The sequence below is a fragment of the Aythya fuligula genome, chromosome 4, assembly GCF_009819795.1.
Source record: "Aythya fuligula isolate bAytFul2 chromosome 4, bAytFul2.pri, whole genome shotgun sequence".
Classification (NCBI taxonomy): Eukaryota; Metazoa; Chordata; class Aves; order Anseriformes; family Anatidae; genus Aythya; species Aythya fuligula.
Window position 1 is genome coordinate 25,072,762 of NC_045562.1, and position 26,554 is coordinate 25,099,315.

A 26,554-nucleotide genomic window follows, 5' to 3' on the forward strand; every position below is an offset into this window, starting at 1 on the left:
ATGTGCCTGCATCTTTCAGCTGTTTTGCTCCTCAGTTTCTTTCCTTGAACCCATGATAACTGTGATTCTTCACTACACTGGGCTCAAATACTGCAGCTGAAGCTCAAATCACAGCTTTCCCTCTGCTGGCTTTATATTACTAAGAAGTGATAACAAACAGCTGTGTTTGCCAAAATTTTTACATGATTACAGTTGCCTGCTCTGTGAACATCAGGCAAAACTCCCTCAGATCTCAGTTTTGGAGTGGCTTATCTCAGTTTGGAATGCTGTTTAAGCTAACTAAATAAACTAAATAAAGCTTAAAGAAAATAAAGAAAAGCCATTTTGCACCTGTTTTAAAGAAAAAACAACAACAAAGGACTGTAACTGAATATATATATATGTATATATATTCATATATATACACACACACACAGAGAAAACACCTATGCCTGTTCTCCTTAGAAGCATTTAGATACGTAACAAGTCCTAAGATAACTAGGCCTTTCTTTGGTCTAAAAAATGATAGCCAATTCTTAAAATGTAAATTAGATGCCTAAATAACTTTGAGACCTGGCTTTAAGTGATTGCTCTTTTTTGTTTGTTTTTGTTTTTCTTTCTTTTTTTTTTCCCATCCTCCAACTTGCAAAATCTCATTTTGTGAAAAGCTGTTTGCCACTGCTCTGAGAAGTGCAGAACACTGCTGCTCTCAGTGAAGACTGACAGTCTTCATCACAGTATGGGGTTGAAAAGTCCTTTTTGAGGACTTTTCACTATTCTTGAACAACAACAACAAAAAAATCATAGCTAAAATAGGGCCAGCTTCAAAACAGTAAGTACTCATTATAGACTCTGTTCTGGTTTCCTTGAATGACATTCATTAAATGCAGTACTGATTAAAACATAAGACAAATCTTAAGATAAACACTTGAAAAACTAGACAAAGAAAAACAAAACAAAATTAAAAAAAACACCAACTTTACTATTACTACTATTACGTGTCATCCAATTTCCAGATAGAAAATATTTGCCCCCTAATGGTTCAAAGCAATTCTCTCTTCCCTTTAAGAAAACAGGGCACAAGTCATCCTTAAGTATATTAGCTTTGTGATCATTCTCTATTTGTCCTTCTTTATGTAATACTCTTTTTTTTTTTTTCTTTCAAAATAAAGCCTATTGACCTTGGACTCCTGTGTTCCTCAAGATTTTCCAGATCTTCTAGCTAGTTAACTAAGGGTATTTCCACTAAAAGGGAATGAGAGAGATCAAATTGCATTGAGAGCTGAGGAGAACTGGGTCTTGGTCCCTGATGAAGCTTCTCTCATCTTTCCAGTTTTCTTGCTTGAAGTCGGGGGTAGCGGTCATCAGTTCAATACTCAACTGAACATAGCTGCATTTATGAATTCTTTGTGACCATTCTGTTTAAAGCTTTTATGGGGTCAAACCCAGCTACCTGTACCTTCACTTCAGACAAGAAAGCAAGAAAAGGAACTGATTTCACAACTGCAATTTTCCCATGTCTAAACTAGCAAAACAGAAAGGCTACATCTAATCTTCAACAATTTAGCAAAAGATTCCAGCAGACAAGAGTGAGTCTTCCTGAATTTTTTACATTAGGGAGATGTATTATGCACCTTCAGGCAAAATTAGAAAGCAGAGGAAAACCGTATACGTACAGTTTATGTATAATACACTTCACAGTGTTTAACAGATATCTGTTAGAGCTGCTTGTGGAAAGATAGTTTAAACTTGTATTTCCTTCTGCTCCTTTATGTCACTTGGGCTTCACATGAAGATAGTGAGGTTACTTTTAAAAAGGATGATCGTGTGATTAAGGACATTGTGGTAACAAGGGGATAGACTGGATTTATAAATTGATATGGAAGATAGAAAGGATGTAAATTCAGAATTTTGTAGATTCTCCTGTTATTGTTCTGAAAGAAAACTAGTTGCTACTACTTTTTTTCTTTTTTTGGTCTCAAGTGATAGTTCTTACCAGAACAGTGCCCTCTTCTTGGCTCTAAATGCTTTATTAGCTTATTGTATGGCCATACCTAGCCTAAGAACAACATTCAAGAAACAATAACCACTAGCTGATGAAACTCTAACCTGTCTTATACTTGTGACATATCCATTTAAATAATACCAATTTCTTTAACAACAAATTCAGAAGTTTCATTTGGTTTTGTTTGGGAAAAAAATGCACTGCAAAGCACATATGCTTTGCATGTAGTCAGGTGTATAGAAAAGGGGACTACTGTTTCCTGAGTGAAATCCTAGACTACAATTGATTCTTTCCATTCCTTTGACTAATGGAGCTTTACTGGCTGCAGCTGGATTTCAGCAAAGCAGTCAATAGCTAATCATTCTCTCTGAGCTTTCTCTTGCGAATGCAGTTGTTATTGGATTTAACTCCGAGGTCCTAGATACATTTACAGCAAAAGCTGTTTTAATGGAATGTGGAAGACCAGGAAGCAGTACGATACCTGCATAACTAACGTTCTCAGGTATATAGTAAGGGCATGGCATAATACTAGATTTAGTAGCATGCTTAGTAGTAGTAATAATAAAATGCAACTGTAATAGGCCGAAGTGATACTTCAAATTTTCACTAGCTCTGTTGCAAAATAAATAAATAAAAATTAAAAAAATGGAGCTGCTCAGGTTTCTCTGAGTTCTCTATTATACTGACTCTTCAGAAACTGCAGAGCAGCTCTAAACACTTCTATACATTGTATGTCCTTCTTATTGCGGGACACGGTTTTGATTGCTTAAGCTATGCTGAATGCTGTAATTTTAGTGGCTGATGAACACTCGTACACTTACTAAGCAAGGGAGGCAGCCAATTCACGTTGACTTCGCAATGGGAATCCAGAAATGTCAAGACTTCTCCTCTAGCCAGCGAGGCTCCTAGCAGTCTGGTCCGAATGAGCCCTTCTCGTTTCTTGGTACGTACAATCCTCACTTTGGCAAAACGGACCATGTATTCCTCCAGCTTCTCTTTTAAATGTTCTAGAAAGAAGGGCAAAAAAAGCGTCAGTGGTGCCAGGCCTGGAAGAGCCAACAGAAGGATAGGTTGGCATACAACCTGCAAGCAGCTTATCCACTTCCGTGTCTTGTCTCTTCAAGACCTCCAAAATCTGCCACAAATCCTCTGTGAGGCAGTTCGGAAAGTGCAAATGTTCTCTGTTTTATCACCCAGAGGAAGACACTGACACTCTGGACCTTTTACTGCAGTTGCTACTGGCAACCTGCCATCCACGATATAATCATGGCCAAAACAACTGCAGGATATTCATACATCCTCTGGTTCCTGCAGCCCAAGGCCAGATAAACATTCTGGCATACTGCTTTATAAACGGTGTCCTTTCCAAGTGGGCTTCCTATTAGCAACTAATTATGAAGAAATACGCACGGAAAGCAACTTTTAAAAAGTAACCATTAAACTAGCATTATTAGATTGTTTCTGTAATGGGAAGGGAAACAGACATGAAGGAAGATCATAATAGTTGGATACCAGTGTGAAGCAAATGGACAGCTGACATACTAATAAAATTAAGCTGCAAATGTAGAGCAGTTGATAGATTCTGTTATCTGCATAACCTGGATGTTTGTTTCATAAAACAGCACCTTCAGGAACTTCTTTTATTCTGGCTAAAAACAGACACTAAGAACTATAAAACCCCAAATCAACCACCACCACTAACAAGAAACAAACAAAACACCACACCCTACCGTTTTGGCTCTTCCTAAATACATCTGCATCAGAAACACTGATATTTTGCCTTTGATATAACACCTCAGCTTGTCAGGTTCATTACTTCAGAAAAGTTTGATAACTTCTTTGGCAAGAAAAAAAAGGAGAGAAAAGCATACTCTCCAGTAATGAAAACTGTTGATGTGCCACATTTAGTGATGCTAGGAGTTGCAAACTAAATCTCACTGAAATAGGTTTGCCAAGTTATGATTGCTTCTTATATCACCTCTTTATTGTTTGGACTTGTGTGGTCAGTCAATACAGGCTTTGATCCAGACCCTACATCGTTATTGATTGCAAGAAGTTTGTTACGGACTACCAGAAGGGACTTCTTCAGCAGTACCCTCAAGTGTATAATGCTGACACAAAGATTTAAAGGCAACAAGTAAAGTCACACTACAGGGAATACAGGATCTTGTGTTAAAGTAAAATTAAGCTCTACTGAAACACAGCTTCCTGCTTGTGCTCCTTCTTGTCTCTGCTCCTCTACTTCCTAGCAGATCAACAAACAAGACTTTCTAAATCTACCCATAGATGAGAAGGAGTAGGAAACATTGAATTGTTGACATGCTGCTGGTAAATCCAGAGCAGCAGGGACAAGTTATACGCATTTAATAAGAGAATACCGTATGGGATACTTCTCTGAACTGGATATCAATGTATGCTCACATTGACAAGGGAGAGGCTTGAGACCATCATCTGACAAGAACTGCAGAACAAGCTGTGGGCTTTGAGAGGGAGAAACAGAATACTTTGGAGAGCTACTGAGTCAAGAGAGTGTTTTGCATTCATAGTACTACCCAGGAGTACTAGATCAAGTTGTAAACAAAAGTGTTGTGAAAAAGTCCTCCTAGGATGATTGTGAGAAATCAGAGAAATATGTTAAAGGCCAAATCTGAGACCTTATTTCAAAAAGTAAGGATCACATTCAGATAAACATCAAATGTTTTTGTCTCCTACTCTACGGCTAATTGGAAAATTCCCAGATTTCATTCTGAAATAAGAGAAGCAGCAGCATCCCTTTTTCATCCCATTTTGCTAGTTATATACCTCAATAAAAAAAAATAAAAAATAAAAATAAAAAATAATAAAAAAAAGCCCCCAGCAGTCACAATGACAAGAGATGCACTGTGACTTTGAATGATGATCTTTGTATGCCCAACCATACTCACATGACAAGGGCTGTATGCCACTCTGACTCATTTTAGGTACCAGCTACAATTCACTATCATGACTGGCCTGAGGTTAAATCAAGTCTTAGATCATTTTTTGCCCATGTGCAAGACTGTCTAAAGCATATATTTATTGACCCGTTTTGCTGTTTTTATGAGCTCCATTGAGGTTATTCCCATAGTGCAGGAATACAGAAGAAGGGAAATAGACCTTAAAAACAAAGATACAAAGAGTCCTTGCAGGAAATAAAAGAAAATCTGTTAGGGCTGTCAATCTGGATTTTTTTTCCACTGTAAATTGCATCATCTTATGGCCATGAAAAATGAAAGAGTTTCAAAATGACAGGATATTACATACTTCCAAAGTAGAGCAAATCTAATCTGTTAGGTACTGCGGCTTCTTTTAGTCCTGAGACACTATGATAATGTCATGTAATACTCTAAGGTCATCTAACCCTTTCACCTGTGACCTCTTGCACCCACAAGTCTTCAGATTTTCACACTAACCCATGCATGCCCCCTCCCCGGCAAAGAAGCTGACCACATTGTTGCATACTGCACAGACAACTAACAAAAAGATTCAAGTGATCCAGCCTGAACAGAGCTCTCCAACTAGGCCAGCAAGCACTTAACAGCTTGGCTATGTGCACATCCTCCATCTTTACCTGTCTGCCTTCAGAGGTGGTTCATTGATGAGACTGGCTGATCAGAGGATCCTACTATGCAGCTCAGCACCAGGTGTGAGTGCTTTACCATTTCCCATGAGCTGGCTCACAGGTTGGCAATTTCCCCTTGTGTATGTGAAGGCAGCTACCAAGGCACCTCCTCATCCCCTTGATGGACAGAAGCAGGAGCTTAAACAATCCAAGTTGTTCCTGGTGGGGGTAGGCTCTCTGTTCCCTATTTAGAAATTCAAGGAAAGCCTAAACTGGACCTTTACTCAGGTGTCACAACAACTAAGTTAAAGCCCTTGCAAGTAAGTTTGAATATCCACTGATGCTTAAACACACACAAATGCTGTCTTCACATGCACTCTGTTATCACTTGCCTTGGGCCAAATAAATACAGTGAAATTGAGCTGTGTGCCCAGCCTTGCTCAAAGGACTTGATTTCTTTCCTTGCACATCTTGCAATAAGCAAATACTGAAAGCCCATCTCTTTAAGGAAACACTTCAGAGAGAGATGATGTACACAGTCATGCTATGCTGCATTCTTTTCTGTTCTTATATCAATTGGTAAACAATGAAATAAATGAATATAATTTGATTGTCATCAGTTGTATCTGAACTTGAACTCCATGAAAACAATGATAGTTCATACTGTTCCTTCATTGCTTCAGATTCCTTGCAAACTCAGGAAAAGAGATCTTTCACATTATATATATATATATATATATATATATATATATATTTTTTTTTTTTTTTGGCCAGAATGGTAGCTGAAATTCTGCACAACAAACAAGAGTTCACTACACCATCTTCTTCCTCCATTTCCTTCAAATAGCTCTCCACACATTTCAAACAGACTATCATTTGATTTGTAAAGAACTGCATTAAAACAGCCAGCACATCTTTTGATGTCAATTATGTGCCCCAACATTGTTTTCAGATACTTTCATTTTATCATTTTCTCCCTGTGATTCAAAGAACAACTCACAAGTAAGAGGTATACAAATAAGAGGTAAAAATTGCACATGTTGTTCACACAGAATTCTAAATACACCCTCATTTAGACATAACTAGAAGTAACCAGGAAGAAAACAAATTTAAGAGTGAATTTTTATAAAGCTTAGATAAGTGACATAAAAGATCAGGTCTATATACAAAAGGAAATATGTAGATTAGTGGCAATACATAAGGGATCTAGAGCCACGTATTGGTAATATTCTAACAGTAAGTCATGACACAGTCAAAGAGATTCCAGTAACAACACCTACCATATAGTTTGGAGCTTTGGCCAAGAAGAAAGTTTTGGAATTTATTATCAAAAAATATCATGAAGCATTTAGGTTCAACAACCAACTGTAATATTCTTCTCAGAATGAAAAGAAAGCGAAGAAAAAAAATCCCTTTTAGGATCCATAAATATTTTTTTTCCAAATTTAAATAAACATGAAAGTACTTTCACATTGCATTTTCTCTTGCAGTGTATTGTGGCACTATCTGATTCTAATCTTACTGATCTCTGATAGCATAAAAATCCACAGAGTAACAGCCAGAGGCAGCAGAACAGTAGTAGTTGTAAAGAAAAATGTAGCATTTTATTCTATTTATATAGGTAGTAAAACATATCCTTTCTGTTGAATTACTCACAAAAGCCATCCCTGCATTACTCAGTATGCTGGCATTACTAAAGGTAAGACTATGAAAGAAAATGCTCATGCAGAATAGTAGCAATTCTGCAGGATCTGCAGTCAGCAGCTGGGCTAGCTACTTAATAAGAGCCAGTGATCATAAAGACATGGACGTTTTGACAAAGACAATACCCGGGAATCTCACTTCTCAAGTATTACTTAAAACAGACCGGACAAGACTTTCAAATGTTCTGTATGGCAATAAATTTGACTAATAAGTGATTTAGATGGTAACTGTTGTTATTAACAAAATTAATCTCGTATTTTCCTAAAATAACAAACTGTCCCCCTCTCCCAGCACTCCATAAACTTCTTTCTTCTAAGAGAAAAATATTTTTCTTTCCTATAGTACATTTACATTTTCTCGCAGTTCCCAGTTATTGTGTTTCTATTATTATCTCCAGAAGAAACATCTCTCACACAAGCCTATATATTCTATATACACATTTAGAAGCAAGTGAGCTCTAGTACCCAAATAAACATGCAACAATCAATGCCAGAGAAAAACTATAATTTTGAAGAAATTATCTGGCAGCAATTATAACATAGTGTGCAAAACAGAATGCAACAGGAAATAAAATGGCCTTTAAATCTCCAGGAGACAACACATTCAGCCCATTTATTACCAAAGGGATCAGTTCAGGAAAGCTTGCCACAACAATAAAACTGGGAGGTACATTGGTTTCATTTCTGTGCTGTAATATTACATAAATTTCACTTTCAGAGTTAGGCATGAGAGAGAAGCCAATATTTAAATTCTACAGTGAGCTATAAATGGTGCACTTTGGGTATAAAGAAGCCAAAACCCCTGTCACTAGATGTGGGAAATAAACGTCTAATTTGTAATTTAAAAGAAAATACATCATCATTTTCTTCCCAGTGCTGATCAAATGTACCCATGAATCATATGTTTGACACATGCCAGGCACCTGCCAGGGCAAGAGTTGGCACAGGTGGTGACAAATAAAGAATAATGCACTGGCAGGAGGTTTGCAGGTTGTCACTGCTATGACAAGTGATGATAAAGGGCAGCATTACATCTCTCCTTCAGCGACGATCTGTAAACAGATTCTCCATTGCAATTACTTTCTGTGGGTCTTCTCTGTCTTCATTTAAAGTCTGGAGAAGTTTTCCTAAAAGAATAGCAGGAATTCAATTTCCTGGTCAGACTAATTGAAGGCCTACTCAAGCAGAGTACCCAGCTACTTAATTTGGTGCCCAGACATACATTAGAAATCAAGCCTTTGTCAGGAAAAAATCATAGCAATAAAAAATGGAAGTGTAATTCTTCTCTCCTGTTAGGATGTATACACAGAGCATTTTATCATCACACTGGTGCCCTCTGGCAACATGTGCTACATGACAAGCAATGTTTCTCCAAGGTTATTGAAATGTTAAGAGAGACTTAAAAGATGATGGGAAAACTGAAGCTGGTTTTCAAGGCTCACTTGACTGCAGCATGGATCAAAGAGAAAAGCATATACTAAGAAAAAGCCCTTTGTTAAGTATCCCTTCTGGAGAGCCAGGCAGGTCCAACCCAACTCCATGCCTGTAACGCAGCTTACTCTCTTCACCTGTGTTGCCCCTCCAGTTTTTGCCCCAAAGCACAGACAACTTCTGTTATACTATTGTCAACCTGCAAGTTATCAAATTATTGTGTAACTCCACTAAGAACAGCCACAGAGCCTACCAGAACTGCTATATGCCCTGATAAACGATCTTAATTAAATCTGTTTCTTTTTAACATTAATTTACTGATGTATTTTGAGCTGTTCTGCCATTCCCAACATAAGCCATATAATTGAGATTCAGGAAAAACTCAGTGGTGGAAAATGTATGCTGGCCTCTCTTGTTAACTCAGCACAGGAATGTGGGAGGAAGCAGTGTGGCCAATAACATAGCAGTCTGTGGTCTTAGGTAAGTAAAATAATCTTCAAGTGACTATTTCTGCTGGTGAAAATTAAAGCAGTCAAATGGCTGTTTTTACATGCAATGATAATGAGGCTGTCCAGTTCAAGAACATTTTTCTCAATCTTATCTCTGGCCAGCAGCAGAAAGCTTTGTGCCCAGTATGCACAGCAAACCAATTTATGCAACAGAGCTCCCACTGTGAAAGGACCTCAGTCACTTTATGTCCTCCCAAGAGGGAAGTATCTTCCCAGATAAAATTAGCAAGCATACCCTCCATTCCTCCCCTGAGGCCCTGAGCACACATTTTTCTTGGAACACCTCAGCTTAAGCTTTTGATGACTGAAATGCTCCTGTCTAGCTTGACAAAAAAACACATAAAGGAAACTTAGAGGCCTATGATTATTTTGTTATTATTATTTTTCTACTGCAATTGACAAAACAGCCTTCCCCAGCACCTTGTCATTATTTCTATTTTCACTGCCCCTATACATGCTAGCATAAAACCAAATCATCCCAAAGAGAGAATATGAGATAAACACGTGAATTTGGGAGCATCAACTTTCTTTTCAGAGTTGCCCTTTGAGTTTGTTACTTGCAGAAAGTTGGCTGGAAGTGCTTGCTGGATGCAGAACTGCTGCCAAGGGCATACCAGGACAGCTGCCACGTTTTTTCTAGCCAAGGCTTGAAGACTCCAAGAAGGACAATTCCACTGGTTACCTCTCTGGGTAAGCAAATCCACTAGCACACTACCCTTTCGGTGAATAACTTTTCTGTAATGTACAAACTGAATCTCCCAAGCTGTACCCTGGGGCTGTTTCCTCTTATTTTACCATCTGCCAGTACCTGGAAGAATTTGGTTCTGCCATCTGGGTAATTCCCATTTAGGTTGCTGCAGGCAGCTATTAGATTACCACTTAGCTGTTTCTTTGCCAGACTAAACAAGCCCAGATGTCTCAGCCTCTTCTCAAAGGTCACATGTTTTTGGCCCATGATAGTCTTGCAAGCTCTGCTAAACGGATGCCAGCTTTTGTCATCCTACTTGAACTGTAGAGCCCAGAAGTGGATGCAGAATCCCAGATGTATATACACAGCATCACCATTGTGAGAGGGATAATAATTTCACCTAATCTGCTCACTGTAGCCCAGTTCAGTTTCCCTTCCTGGTGATGGAAGTCCACCTTTTGGTCCTATTAACTTGCTATCCACTATGACCTTTGCAACACACCAGCTAGCCAGTTCCCAGCTTTACTGGTGCGCGGAATTTTTCACCCAGGTACAGAATTTAACTCTTCTTGTTAACTTCATAAATTTATTTTGCCCAGTCCTATAGCTTCGTACAGTTCCCTGGACTGATGCTGTACTATTTTATGCATAAAGCACTTTCTCTATTTTAGCATCATCCACAGATTTGCTGAGGGTGCACAGTCCTCATCCAGGTCACTGATGAAGACATTGACCAACAATGCCCCCAGTACTTACCTGTGACATTCTGCCAGACAGACATCAAGCCATTGATTAACTACCCTTTGAGCCCATCAGTCCAACCCATCTAGCAGTCTTATTGTGCTGCCCATGCTTCCTTTGGCTATAAATGAGAATGTTGCAGGGATAAAAATCTCTTAAAGTCAAAGCAAGTGACATCCATCACCCTTCCCTTGACCATGATAATTAGAAAAGGCAATCGGATTGTTCAAACATAATTTGTAGTTGGTAAATATGTGATGACCATATTACCTTCCTGTCCTTCACATAGTTTGAAACAGATAGACACCACCCAAGGAAAGGATGTATTTCATGTTCCTTTTAGACAGCAAGCTGAGGCTGGCTGATCTACAGTACTAGTGCACTTCTCTGTCTTTCTCAAAGACGTATCATCTTTTTCTTTTTGGTCACCCATCCTAGCTGACTACCATTTCCAATAGTTGCCCAGTCTTTTGGTTATCTTCCATCATGGCTTTAATTTTCACCTAGAAGAGTGTGTCAGCATTCTTTCTTCTGATAGCCAGATCCAAAATCTTCTGTTCCTAATCAGTCCTGAATGAGTAAAAACCTGGAGGAAAGATGGGGAGGACAGACTTTACTACCTGATCCATAGCCATGCCAGACTCTAAAAAAAGTTCCAGAAGCAGACAGATCCTGTGAAAACTGTTGGACATGGTAAGCGTGATACAGATAACAAAAGCAAAATTTACAACTGCGTAGTATAACAGCACTTAGCAAATAGCAATCTCATTTAAGCACTAGATAACCCATTCTTTCCAAATGCAGTTTTGCACACCTAAGAATAAGGGCAACTGGAAAAAAGACAAGCTAAAATACAGTCTCTTTTTTGATGATAATAGTAAGTCAAAGTCCTTGGATGATATACTACAAGGCTATGGAGCAGATTCTGAATGTACTATAGTTCTGCTCATTGCTGGCACATCAGTGAATATAATCTTCCAGACAGCAACTTCATTTTGATGTTGAGTTTCTACTGCAGCCTGCTCAAGTTGAAAGAACTGCTGAACTCTATAGCTTGTTCCTTTGCCACAGCCTCAAAAAGGTCAGCATTACTGAGAGCAGGAGAAAGTGAACAGCACAGATGAATATGCAGCCTAGCTTGATTTCATTCATAGGTTTTCATATAGTCATGAAAGAATTGATTGAGACTGCAGAATGTGCAAGGCTGGTCATATTTGCTGGCACTTTCTCAGGCTACAATCTCAGCCAATAGAGACAGATTATGGCATCTCTGTTCCACTTTCCTGAGCTCATGCCATTGTGACAGTCCTGTAACCAGTACAGAAGCACCAGGGAAAACTTTGTAAACAAGGTGAGTGTTCAGCTAAAAGAACACACAAGGGATATTACTGAGATATAAGGTGTGGTGACTTACTTCTTAAACACTGAAGCATCACAGAAGCATCATTAAACTCCTGAGGTACTTTTCTACTCCAGATCTTGCAAACAGGAAAAACAACAAAGCACAAAATTATGTGGCTGCAGTAATCTAGCACGGCAATTCAGACCTCCACACGAGCAGCTAGAGCTGGCTTCCTAGCTTGTTGATAGTGCTGACACAGCTGGGAACTTTTTTATTTTCCAAGGAAAGGATGAAAGATGGTTGGTTGTTTTTTATGGATTTATTCCAAGTGCCAGTTGTACTTGGTAGTTGTTGATACCTTCACTGGTGCCGCAGTATCATAACTCATGTCTTTTCCACAGCTGACAACAGACTCCTTCATTTGCTTTGTTTCCAGCAGTCAAACTCAGGGAAAGGTGGGGTTAATCTTTTACCCAAAGAGTAAATGATAAAGTGGTTGCTTATGGCCTGAAAACCTCCACAGAGAAACAGAATTACCTAAATCCTATTTTACATATCACTGTTAAACACCTCTAGGAATTAATGCCCAATGTATTTTATTTTGCATATAATTGCATATAATTGATGCAAAAAGAACTTAGCACTATACAGAACAATAAACAAACTGTTTTTGCAGGCATGAAAATTGAATATCCCTCCCCAAAAGATTTTTTTTTTTAAGGCTAAAATATTTGAAATAGACTGCCTATTTCTTTGTATATAGTTTTAAAGCAACTGTCTTTTACATCTTTAGTGGTCCATCTTCAGAAAAGGGTTTTGGAACTGCCTGAAGAAAGCCTGTGACATATTTGTTCTTACATTTGTCTCTATCTATTTCTGAATGTTTCCTCAATATTGTTATTTCCTATGTGAAACAAACAAACAAAAACAATGAAAACAACACTAAGGAAATGCATTATATTTATATCTCTGTTCATCTGCTCATATCCAAATTGTTTGTCTGCCATAGTATATGGAGGAATAACTTCGTTCACCAGAGGAATGACACAATATATGCAACCATCTTATGCCAGATGAAGAAAGCTGGTTAAGAATACACATAAAAGCAGTCTTAATAAAGGAGAGGTAAAGATAAAGTTGCAGGAAGTTATTTTTGCTGCAACATAACTACAATAATCACATGAAAGTGAGCAAGAAATGGAACCCAATTAACGATATAGCAGATTGAATGGGAGATGGCACACACAAAACTGAAAGCTGTGTTTCCCTCTGCTTGTCCTCCTGCTAACCAAATAGGTTGATAGCACTAAAACTAAAGTGCCTGAAAGTAGGGGTGAAAAAGAAGCCATACAACTCATGCTGCTGCGCTGAATGACACTTGGAACATTTCGCTCCCTGGAAGAGCTTCATTGATGCCAGCAGCATGGCACACGGAACAAAGTTCAACCAGACCTCTAAGAAGTTGTTCCCAGTACAGCCTTGTTAGTCCTGAACCTAACATGACAGGCACAGGTGTGCTCAGTGACATGCTTCCCTCTCAGGTGAGAAGGAAGGCAGAAGAGATTGCAGAACTTCTTTCTTTTTTCTTTTTCTTTTCCTTTTTTTTTTTTTTTTTGGCAACTATCTTTTTTACAACAAAGATTTTCCTATGGATGGCTGCACTCTGCACTTCCATTGGAACTTTCTTACATTACCAGCACAATAAACGTAATCCAGGCTATAGCTCAAACAAGAATCTAGACAACTTAAGTGCATGGTAGGATAACAAAGACACATACAGTTGCCTTGTCATTCTCTGGACACGTTTATGTAGTATAAAGCTGTCAAAAGGTGATCTTGCTGCACTAAAATTTGATTCTTTTTAACAGATTTGTTTACTACACAGGTATTTATCCAGTAACTTGTCCCCAAGGAAAGCATGTTAAGAGGTTTCTTTCAGGTTGCAAGGCCAATTAGAAGAAGGTTACTTTGAAGTGAGTCCAGGAAAGTGTAATTTTCTTTGAGGTCAATAAATTACTCAGAAATGCCAACTTATTTTCAGAGTCACACTACTGCATACCAGCAACATTAATTGTTAAAAATTGTAAATGATAACCTGTCAAGCAAAACTTTGGTTTTGAACATATTTATAACACTTCATACAGTCTTGCAGATTTTGAGACCTGTCATTACACTGACATTTTCTCTGTTTTGCCTGAAACTATCTTTGACATATTTTTAGTTCTTCCTCCAAAATATATCACTGACTTTTACAGTCAGTGCTGTTGTCAGAGAGCTGTTTTTTTCCAATACTACTCTTTTTAACCTCTCAAATGCCAAGCACAGATTATAGGGGAGAGTTAGTGAAACACTACTGTGAGGATGGCACTGACCTTATATTCAGTAACACTAGCCCTTGGGAAGGGCAGAAATAGAAGCCACAACACAGGTAATGACTTTTGAAGTAGCATCAGATTCTGATACAGCCCTCTACACTGAGCACTTTTATTTCCCACTTTTATTTTACTGACAATAACGTCAGTAAAATTACTTTTGACATTGCAAAACTTCGGCTCTACTAAACTGAGGATATTGGAATATCACCAACTCCCTCCTACATTTCTGTTATTCTTGTCCACTCTACATACTAATCATTCAGGGTAAAATCTTCAGGTTCTATAATCTGCCTGTAATTAGTCGTTTTCCTCAAGAACTCAGTGTGCTTTTTCTTAATGCATAGGTTTGTTCTTGTAAATAAGAGAAGTCCTTGAATTATGCTTTGGAAATGAGATTTAAAAATACAAAAGAGAGTTTGGGCAATACTTTACTCTTCTTGAAGTTTAATATTATATCATGAAGTTGCTCATCTTTTTACTTTTGCCTTTTTAAAAATGCTCTCTCTGATGCAGGGATAGAGGCTCCAAGTTTTTGCTATGAAATGATGAATTTACATAAGGTCTGCATGCTGTGGCAAGATACAAAATGAGGACACTCAAGAAGGTTTTTTTAACCTACTGAAACAGGCCTTAAATTCCCAGTAGTTCAAATGCTAGCACTAAATTTGTAGCCATAAACTTTTAAATACCCTTTGTATCTCCTTAACTTTATTTCCTACATCACAGCACCTAGCATTAGCAGACATATCTTCATGGTAGGAATGTAGGCCACTATAACCTTCAAGAATTTATACATTTTTCCTCTATTTGGTGAAGCAAGTATTCAGCTACTTCTCTTGATTGTTGCATTCCATCATCCAAACATTTTCTTAGTTGCTATTTCAAGAGTATTTTCTCTTTGAACTTCTAGTGTGGAAATACATCCCTTCTTCTGTTACTTGATATTAATTTCTGCCTTTACTGAGCTAGAACAAAACTGTAGTTCTCAGTGTTTCACTCATTTATTTGCAAAAGTTAGCTGTGTTCTTATTATAACCTTTGGGGTCATCACTATGTCATAAATGTAGGGAAAGAAGATGGAGTTAATATTGCTGAAGACATTTTCAGAAAGCTGCAGGCTGTGGGAATTCTCTCACACCTTACTAGCAAAGATAAGCAATCTATTTGAGCCACGTTTTTGAGACCAGGTCAGTCTTTTTTGTTTGTTTGTTGTTGTTGTTGTTTTTAATTATTATTATTATAATTATTATTTGCAATAAACAATTTCCTTCCAAAATTAGATGTAAAGTCTTACTGAGAAAGAACTAGATTGTTGTTTGGGTTCCTTATTGTGAAGCATGATAATTAATTAGCAAAAAGGAAACCATTCTCTGTTCATGGACTAATCTGCTGTGATGATGCTCCTCTACATAATGAGGCAAACACTGATGCATAATTAGGCATCTCCTAACATCAGTATGAGGTATTAATCAAACAATAACACCCTATTTTTTTCATGGGTAGATGACTGGCTTTTCACATTTTATTTAAAACCAGAAAAAGAGCAAATAAATGAGCTGCTGCATAAATTACGCTTTGGAAGAGGAGACATCAAGTTCTTTCTTTTCTTTGTTATCTTTTCTCTCCCTTTGTTTTACACATTGAATCAACTTGTCTTTTCCTGTCTCTCAGCTGTCACAACTGTTCTGCAGTATCACTGATGCTCTTCACATCCCCTTTAGTCTGGCAGGTCCCCTCATTAAGGATGTGAATTTACGAAACAGAAAGATATACTGAATATTAAATGAACAGCTAAGATCCAAAGTTTAAGCAAATAAACAGACATTATGTTGAATATTAACTAAGAGATCTAATTTAGCCCCTAGCAGCTTTCATATGATGACAATGGGATTAGGCTCAGACTACACTCTCACATTTCTACACAACTTATTTTGAACACCCCTCCAGTGCCTTCTCTCCCCCAAACTGCTGTCTGCCTTGCAATGTCAAAAGACAGAGGATGTGACACAGTACATAATCTGTTCGTTTTTACTTTAGGTGTCACAAAGTTTTACAGTAAAATGGTCATGTTTGGATATAAGTAGTGAGGATAGCATGGACTGTTCTAAATCCCTCTGGAAAGCTGAGCCTTAGGAGCAAGGGCTCACTGCATCTCCAGACAGACAGACACGAGTTCAGATCCAAACACAACAATTTGCCAGGTCTGGCCTTTACTTACATAAGCACAGCCTCCTCAAAGTACATTTTGCAAGTCTTTCCTAAGTAAAGGGTTAATGGTTTAGCAGCTATCAAGTATTTTTTTTTAAATCACTATTATTATTTGTAAGTTTCCTTCCAAAATGAGGTGTACAGTCATACAGTGAAAGAATAAGACTGCTGTTTGAGTGACATAATTTATCACCATGAAAATGTCTTCTTGCTTTTGGAAAGTCTTATGATCATAGAATCATTAATGTTGGAAAAGACCTCCAAGAACAACCATCCCCCCCATCACCAATATTACCCACTAAACCATGTCCCTAAGTACTTGAAATTTCAAAATTGGACTGGTCCTAACTGCTTTAGATAATTTTACTGATCCTTAGAGATGGACAAAATACTTTAACTCTGAAAACAATTCTCATACCTTTGTTATTGTTAGAACTACATATTATAGACAAAATAACCTTTGTATCAGACCACCTTAACATATGAAAAATATCCCTGTCTAAAACTACATATAAAGCTATAATAGAAGCATGTGAATTGAAGAAATACACAAATAAAAACAAAGGATAATCTCATTCTCATTAACAAACAAACAAACAAACAAAAAAACCACAACACTTTACAGTTAAAGTATTCATCAGGCTGTCAATATCTTGAGTGGTCAAAGAAACCCTGCTGGTCCTGACCACAACTATATATCCACATACATCTTCCCCTCAGTATGTTTTCTCTGAACTAGAAGTGTGGCAGGGAATTAGTAGAGTGGTTGATATATACCTTGTCACTTACACTTCTCTCTAATTTTGTGCTGCTGTGCCATTTCCCACCTTTAACAGCAACTACAAAACAAAGGAAGTATTTAAAAACAGATGTACTAAGAAGAGAGGGAAAACTGTTGTCATTCTCTGCATGCGATTAATATTTTTAATAAATGAATAAAACAAGAAAATATTTTCCTCTGCACTGTAATCTGAAAACCAGCTGTGTGCCAATCTACTGGGCAAGTACAATGCAAAAAAAAACAAACACCAAAAATCAAACAAAACAGAATACACACACACACACCAAAAAAATGGCAGAAAATATTCTCCATGAGAAAACTTTTCATTGTGAGTCACATCCTAAGAGATGTACTGCGTTACAGATAACAGCCCTCCTACTAAACATCAGACGGGCAGCCATCCCCTTCCAGTAGTGAACTCACTAATCTCTCTGTGGTAGCTCTAGCAATGGCTTGCCTGGAAATAACACAAGTATCGTTGTATTGTACCTGTATTTTGGCCCGCAGAATTTGTATATTTTGTGGATAAATCGTAATTACTTATCTCCATTTTTGTGATTTTAAGAAATTATTTTGAAATGTTTTGTTTCTTTCTCTTCTTGTAAGGGCTTTGCTTCAGCCCAAATAGAGCAGGCAGAAACCACACAGAACAGGCACAGGTAAAAGCACATGCAGAGAAACTGTCACTAGTGACCCACATGCCAGTTTTATAACTGTATTAATTTGACACATTTAATTTTAGAAATTAACAACAACAAAAAAATGCCCTCCATATTAAATTTGACTTAGTCTTCTGATTATCTAAGACATTCCTGGTTTGACTTATCATCATTATCAAATGCTTGGCAGACTCTGGAACATAAACCATGACAGTGCTTATAGGTCAAAGAACATGTTTAGCTTCATTTCAAAGCTACTTGAGAACTAAAGCTCTAAATTATTTTCTAGAGTTGTGTTTTGTGTTCATATTTCCTTGGAAGCAGCTGAAAGGAACTAAGAGCAACAGAAAAATAACAGTTGAGTACATAAAAGTTGGTATGGGCAAAGCTGAATATACGAAAACTAAACAAAAAAACACACCACCACAAAATAGTAAAGAGTATATAAATAAAAGTACAATACAGGTAACCACAATATTCTAAAGTGAATATGGCTCCTGTTCATAGCAGACTATCATTCTTGTAAAAACGTTGCGCTTTTAGTTCTGCTGCAAAGGGCAGTCTGCACCTTAGCAATACATCTCTTCATTTGGTTCACTTTGGGGCTTGGAGTGAAAGGAAGAACACAAAAGACTCATGCACAAATGAGCCTGTTTTCCAAAATAACAGCTGGAGATGTTCAAAAAGAGGAAATAACACTCTACCTGTTTTCTTTCACTGATACACACTTACCTTTCCCCAAGGAAGTTCTCTCAAGGATAAGAGCATCCCTTAACAGAAACTTCCCCTAAGTACAAAGACAATGTGCTCCCTTTATTAAAATTACTAGAAAACTCATTAAAACAAGAGCTTTACACAAATGTGAATTTCATTTTCAAGGGAAATAAGGATTTAACTGCTCATTTATATTGTAACTCTGTGGTTCACTCAGTTTGGCATTAACAAGTGCTAGCAATAGACCTCAGTCTTGATTTTAAAAACTAATAAAGTACTTCATGCCATAGGGCTTTTTATCCTTGTCTTATATTTACTGTAGCTTGATGAGTCACATCTAAAAATAAGTAAGAATCAGACTGTAGCAGCAACTCACTTAAAGATCTGACAGTTATTGTCTAGCTTGTCCTAGCTGTAATGCCACAGTTACAAGTGCTAACTTGGTGCTTCTCCCGTGTTTAAAAGCATTAGTTATTTCAACTGTTTTACCTTGTATTTTACCCAGCTTCCTGTTAGTTGCATAGTTCTCCCCCTAAAAAGAAATCATACCATCTGCAGAGGACGATTAACAAACCTGGAGATTTGTAGGGAGGAAGAAGTTCCCACCCTCACCTTCTGACTCTTGTTGACTCCAGAAGGACAACACCAGGGAAGAGGCTAGGTATGAAGATGCTGGTTTACAGCTATTTTAATTGCATTATTAATGAGAATGTAGAATTAATTTGTAATATTGCAAATTCCTTCTCAATTGTGCTAAATTGTGGTATTTTGGTTGGGCAATTAAAACACTGTATTAACAATACGTTCTAATTCTTGGCTTGAAATACAAAAGGTGTACTCTCTGTTTTTTTTAACTAAATTGTATTCATGACAATATGCTCACATTATGCTTTTGGAAGGATCCCACTGAATGTGAGAAAATCAAAAACACTTCAGTGTCCTTTGAACATGTCCTAGTGACTTTTCTTAATCTCTTGTTCCAATAACCCTACTGCGTGTTTTCCTTTAGCAGCTACTCCAGCACGACTCGGCAGGGTACTTTGAAAGCAACAAAGTCAGCAAGGCAGTATTTCATCTATTCGTCAATGTCAACATTGTTTTTAGTTTTAAAAACCTTTGCAGCCTCAGAACAGCAGAGCTATCTGTTTCACCAGACAATGGCTTACCATGGGACACAGGGCTTGTTAGTGATATGATTCAGTACCTGCCATAAGACTGAGGCAGCTTTACACACACGAGCAATAGCTTTATCTTTACGTATCTAGCAAGTTTATGAAAATGTACTTTGTCTTAAACTAAGATCTTCTGAGAAGAACTCTCATTCACAGGTAATTTGTGAACTGCACTGGGAGAACTTCAGCACACACAGCAGAACAGAAGGTACAATTTACATGGCCAGCTTAGCGTTTGGCTCAGCTCAGAAAAGCCCAAGATTGCTAAACCCCAGGCAGGTACAAACTGTGAGGGCCACTGTCGACCAGAGTACTACAGCTCTGTGGGACCCTAACCCAGCTCCCATCTCATTTCATTTCTTCTTGGTCTCATTTCAGGGAAGCAGGAACCGCTCCAATGCCACTACCAGGAGGAGCTTTAAGGACTGATGGGGAGGCAGGACATTTCTGACACCAGTGAGCAACAGGTGCAGTCTACAGCAGGCAGAAGATAGACCAATGTGTTGAAGAGGATGCCCCCTGATGATCATCCAAAACACTTGTCCTGTATGTATGCACACATGAGGATGGGAGGTGACTGCAGATGGGAAATACCCTCCCTGTGAATCTCCCGTCTCACTCCATCAAGCAGTTAGAAAACAAAAGGGACCAGGCTACTGCCTCCGTCAGGTAGACAAGAGCAAAAAATTCAGCTCCAACTTAGGGCTATTTATTTTATGAAGCTTTCTAAAGCAAAGTTATCTGCAGGAACAGATGTATGTAAATACAGGTGTATGCAAATGGACATATGAAAAAGCCTTACTCCATGTCACTTCACTGGATGTATGCTATACCTTGAGATCCACCCACAGATGAAAGTAGGGGCCTTAGCCAATCCATTTTCTGTGAATTTATCCACTGACACAGTGAGAAACCACTAAAATGTGTATTCTCAAATGTAACCTAGAAAATAGTATTAAAGAAACTGATACATAACTCTTCAGGATGTTAATTACTCTGAAAAAGAAATTATATTCACTCAATAAATAATTCACTATTGATTAACAAATTCCACTATTAACTAACAAATCAGATGTTAATACCATAAACATTTGTCAAAATAGTGGAGTAAGTTCTAAGAAGAGCTGAAAAGCACAGTCACGGTGTTAAACTGTTTCTGCTACGTTTTGGTGTTTTCTCCAAATTCATTGACAGGCTGCCGAAGCTTTTTTACTTTTCATTACTAAGGGTTAAAGTTGATCCTGTTTTTATACTTTAGAGTGAAAAAGGTGAATGCTTAAGTACAAATGGAGAGTGCTTACCATTGGTAACTTTGTGAAACACTGATACCTATTCTGCACTGGAATTACATCTTGTATTTCATGTTGTGTGAGACTTGCAATAATGCCTATACTAAAAAGACTTGGCAGGACCAAATTTTTTGACATTTTACAATACTCACACATGCACTTTAAAAAACAAGAACAAAAACAACAACAAACACTAAGTTTTTAATTTTTTCGCCATATTCTGATTTTTTCTGAAAGCAAAACCAAGATGAATATATGCACTTTAAAAAAATGGTTACCTTGCACTAATTTTCTCCTGGAAACTTCAGCTAATATACCAAAGCAGAAACAACTGCACAGTCGCCCCACCCACAATGTCATTTCTCTCAGATTCTTCTGTCACCAGTCATGAAAACCCTATGCAGTGAACAACTTCTTTCTTTGTTTTCTTTCTCTGTTATACTGAACAGCATTGGAACCACCAGAAACCCACAGACCCAGGTTTTGGTGATTATTATTTTTTTTCCTAAATCACTGTATTGTATATTTTCTCTTGCTTCACATCACCTAAATTACTTAGTTGCCTTCTACCTGGCTGTAGCATTTCACCCTTTAATTGCCACATTAACACCCACTCTTCAATCAGGACCAGATGAGGTAGAGTTGCAAACTCCTGCTGCTGTTACCACAGATCAAGGCTTAATGGGAAGTACGGAACAATACATCCTGTGACAGCAATTAAACTACTGTCCTGCAGAACTGAAAGTTTCTCCCCAAGTGTAATCTAAATCCTATAAATGTTCTTACTAAAATCAAACTGCAAAGGCTATTTTCAGAAAGACTCTACTGAAAGATCCATGCTTTTTCTTTGTAAAATTCATCCCTGCAAGGGTAACTCATGAATTGCTTTAGCAACAATTCCTCACATTAACAACTTCAGACAACTATGAATTGCACACTAGGGAGAAAGATTTTTCTACATAATCTAAAATTTTCACAGTTCAGCCACATGTTGCAAAGCATTAGGAAAAGATATGCCATTTATTTCAGCTCTATACATCACTTTGCTTCTTTAACTGAAGTGAGAGGAATTAATGGCAGTCAGGTGCTTTCAAGAAAGTTTTCTTCCTTATATTTGTAAGTTCTTATTAGAAGATCTGGCTAAACTAAGTAGGGAAAATCCTTTAACAAGCAATCACTATGCCATCTAAAGCTTATCGTTAAGTAATGGCCAGAATGTTAAAGGTTTTCAAACACTGAGTGCTCTTTGTTAACAATGAGAATATTTAAACACTTTAAAAACTCATTAATAAAAAAACGTAGTAGGTAAACACTTCAAATATTCTGATCTTACTTTCTTCTGTTATTCTTTAGCAAGCTTATTTGTAAAAGCTCCCTTTAAAAAGAAATTGAAAAGAATCCATGAGCAATATGTACCACTCAATCATAACTTCAAAGCAGCACACACGTACTTACAAGCACCATAAAAGGAGGAGACTTATGAGCAAAACCAGAATTTTGAGTATTGCTATTCGTTTACCTGTCCAGTTTACTACATCACCAAATATCTGTGCTTTACAATTACCTTATTTTGTGAATGTTTTGTTCATTATACTAAAACTCTCTTTCTCTTTCCACTTTCCCTTCGCTTTGCCATAGGCAGTGCTGTTCAGACTGAAGCAGAGCATTGCAGTTGTACAGACTGGGACGTGCAGTGCATGCTGGAGAGCAGCCACACGAACTCACGCATCTTAGAATATGTGTTAGCAGACAGTAAGGTTCTGCTTATTTTCAATAGCTGCAATGTGAGAAAACCAGCCAACCAACCACACAACAAAGCAGCCTTACTATTAGTGCAGTAACAACACCAGACAGGACATGGAGGCCAGGTAAATACAGGCTCGCAATAGCAGATAACAAGTAGAAAAATGAGGTTTGCACATCGAGGACTTCAGGCAGACAAAGACAATCAGCAAGCAGCACTGTTACATACTTTAGCACTTTCAAAAAAGGCTTTGTCATTTTTCAAGAAACATTGCAGATGTTACTGGATAATGTAGTTCAGTAACACTACTAATATGGAAGCTTTCCGTCACTGGCACAAAATGCAGAAAGAGACTTATTTCCAGGATCTTGACAGATTTCAAAAAGCAGGATGTTAATCTGTACATCTTAAACAAGCTTTCTTAAGATGCTCATCATTATAGAAGTGATAATTACCACTCCATGACTCATGACATTCAGAATTTATCATCAAAGCTAAACTGCACACATTATCATGGTTATTATCACTCTGATTTACACTTTGATAACATTTCTTTGCAACAGTTTACAAATTGTTAAAATACCATTAAAGCATATTCTGTCGGCATTCGCTCAGTGGTAAAAACAGGGCATAAGATGTAGAAAAGGAAAGTATTTCCTTTTTCTGTAACTTGACATAACCAAGCTGTCATGACCAGAAACTACTCAGCAGTGTTCTGAGACAAAGGCAAACAAATTGGCACAAAGCTACACTTCATCTGCCATGGAAAGGACATTTTTATCATCTCTGGTGTTTACAGTGCAGAACTATATTTTACCTCTGTTTTAACCCATCCTACCATTAAACAAAAATTAAATGTACTCACTGAAGAAACTCTTTAGGCCCAAGTAAGCATGCTGTAAGCAAAGGGGGCTCAATAACAAAATGTACGACTTAACAATTTGATCCAGCAATTTTAACACAGTCAAAATTCCTATTGGTATAACTAATCTACTATGAGGTAATTTAAGTAACAAAATCTTTTTTGGACATTAGGCATGATCAGACTTGCAAAAAACATTAAGCTCTTTTGGCCAATTGAACCTCTGTTAAGTAATGACCATGCTCTCCGAGCACCTGTTTCTTACTGCTATTTAGGCTGTGGAAAGCCTAATGCTCCATCACACCCTCTGCCCAATTTTCAACCAGCTTCCTGGGGCCTCATTCGTACAGAAACCTGAGCCCAAGGAGTGGTCCATGTCGAGCACTGAAATTAGGACCAAAGCTTTTCACTTTCATCTCCAAGTCTAGGGATGCCTCTGCTGTCTGTTCAGAGGGGAACTGGCCCTGGCTGGTTGTGAAGGCTGAACCTAAGATCACAGAGAATCCAGAAAAAGAAAACAGTTCTAACTGCAGTCCAGAATAAAAACTCATGCTGTTATCTCTGAACTTTGACCCATGCAAGTTTCCAAATATCGATATGCATTTGCATTTTTTTTTTTAAACCCTTCATTCTACTGGAAAAACAAGCAGACAAAAGCACCAATCCAGGTCAGACTTGACCTAAGCTTAGTGATTTTACGAATCTTACTTTGCAGTTTAGACTGATTCCCCAAATTCCTGATGTGCACTGAAGAAAACTTGTGAGTCTATTTCATGACTCAGGACACAACCTCCACTATGATATTATGGCTGCCACACTGGAAAATTAATTTCCCAAAGAAGGCCAGAATAAGAGAAATATGTTGCGATGTTTTTGTCTCTATGAATACATGTAGTAAGAGGACTTACAAATCTTAATAGAGGCATTTCCTATTAAAAATTCAATCATGATGTAGTTACTTAAGCACTGATACAGTGTGTACTTGTCCATGTGGTGAGCTCAAAGACTGATTTATCTACGCAGTTGATTGTGCTTAAATTTTGTTCTCTTTGGCTATTTATTTGGTAAGTGAAATGGAGCTTATTCCAGCATAGTAGTGCAACAACTACAGAGATCCACTGTTTATTTATTTATTTTTAAATTCAGCTCTATAGATAAACATTTCTATTTCCACATATGCAGAATTACCGTAGCTTATAAACAGAATTTGTGGAGCCGATAACTTTAGCTGTAATTTGGGTCTGGAAACAGAGGACTTAGAGCCTAGATGAGAAAGTTCTAGGATGTCTGAACTGGTTATGGAGGAAAAGAAAATGCAGATAATGATGAATATAACAGATGATAAAGAATATGGTGTTTCTCAGAAACATTAGTCCTTACACACTCAACAATAATAGGAGATAATAACCACTTCATGGAATTTCATGTTTATTCTAGCAGCAGTCCTTTGCATTAGAAACCAAGGTGCTGAAGGCATATATTCCTCAAAATCTGAAATAAAAAAATAATCTAAGTGTCTTGTGTATATCATATGTGGCATATACCAAATACATGATGCAGTGAACTAGAGGCTTTAATAACATGTTAGTTTAGGATTCACAGAAAGTCTGGTGATTTTCTCTTACTAACTTAAACCTTCACGCTTTACCCACATCACCATACTCCCATTCTGCATGGTAGATCTCTTCATGCTAGCACCCACATGCTCATCTATGTGCTTAAAATACGTTTGCTCAAGTTAACTGAGAAATTTCATACTCTACTGCTCAGGCAAGCGATTAGAGAATTGGGTGATAGGTACTTGAGTCAGATATTGATTGAACATGAGAAATCAATTCTGAGAAGCTCCTTCAGTGTGTCTATACAAGTATTGGCAATTTAAAATATATAGCATACAGACAATGTTAGTTAGCACATACACAAACAATGACTGCTACTCTAAAAGAGTAGAGATCTCATTTAATTTCTGGTATGTAAGGACAGCACTGCTGAGGAGCTGAGAGCAAGTTTTACCTTTTTTTACCAAACCTCCTACTGCCCATTACTTTATGCAAAGGCTGAAGTCTGAAGATAGAAGACACAAAATACACAAGATAAAACAGGAAGGAAGAAAAAGAAAAAAAATGGTTAAAGCTATTGTTGATGGTAGACTCTCCTATCTTATCATTCCCTTAATATAAATTCTTTTAAACAGTACACAGGTAATTTAGTTAGCTAATGACACTCATGGCAAGAGACTCCCTGATGCTTCAAGAAAATTAAGTCTGCATGAGAATTACTAGTATCAGTGGTACGGTAACTGTGACAGTCTGAGAGTACAGGGGAAATAAGTGCTTGCAGTGCAGATCAAATCTTTCATTACAGCAAGTGATATAATTGGTACTTTTTTTTTTTTTTTAAATAAAATAAAATAAAATAGATTAGGTCTAATAGAAGATGTTACCTGGCCTACAAATGTGGCTTTCCTGGAAATTAATACCCACTTTGAAAATTTCTGCCTTTGAGGAAGGGCTATAGCCCCACAGTGGAAGAGTGATTTAGGACAGTAAATAAAAAGTAATCTCTCTGTATGGAAGTGAGTGGGGTGAACTCAGGTTACCAGTCTGTAATTTAAATTGACACGTGTCCAAGGCATTTAACAACAAATACCTGGGGGTGGGGAGCACCAGAAGCTTCAGAGGATTCAAAGATTCAAATCACTGTTTTTTAATTTCTAAGGTAACAGAGTCCTGAAGTGACCTGTAGAAGATAATTAATGGTTTTTACATTAAA

The 26,554-nt window shown here is 37.5% G+C and overlaps 1 protein-coding gene across 1 annotated transcript in view; it reads right to left on the reverse strand.

The window, feature by feature from the left end:
* The window catches only part of GALNTL6 (polypeptide N-acetylgalactosaminyltransferase like 6), a 466,324-nt gene that overhangs the window by 80,620 nt on the left and 359,150 nt on the right, over positions 1-26,554 (reverse strand). The window contains 1 exon segment of the mRNA XM_032187262.1: positions 2,806-2,991. Coding sequence (XP_032043153.1) covers positions 2,806-2,991 — 186 coding nt within the window.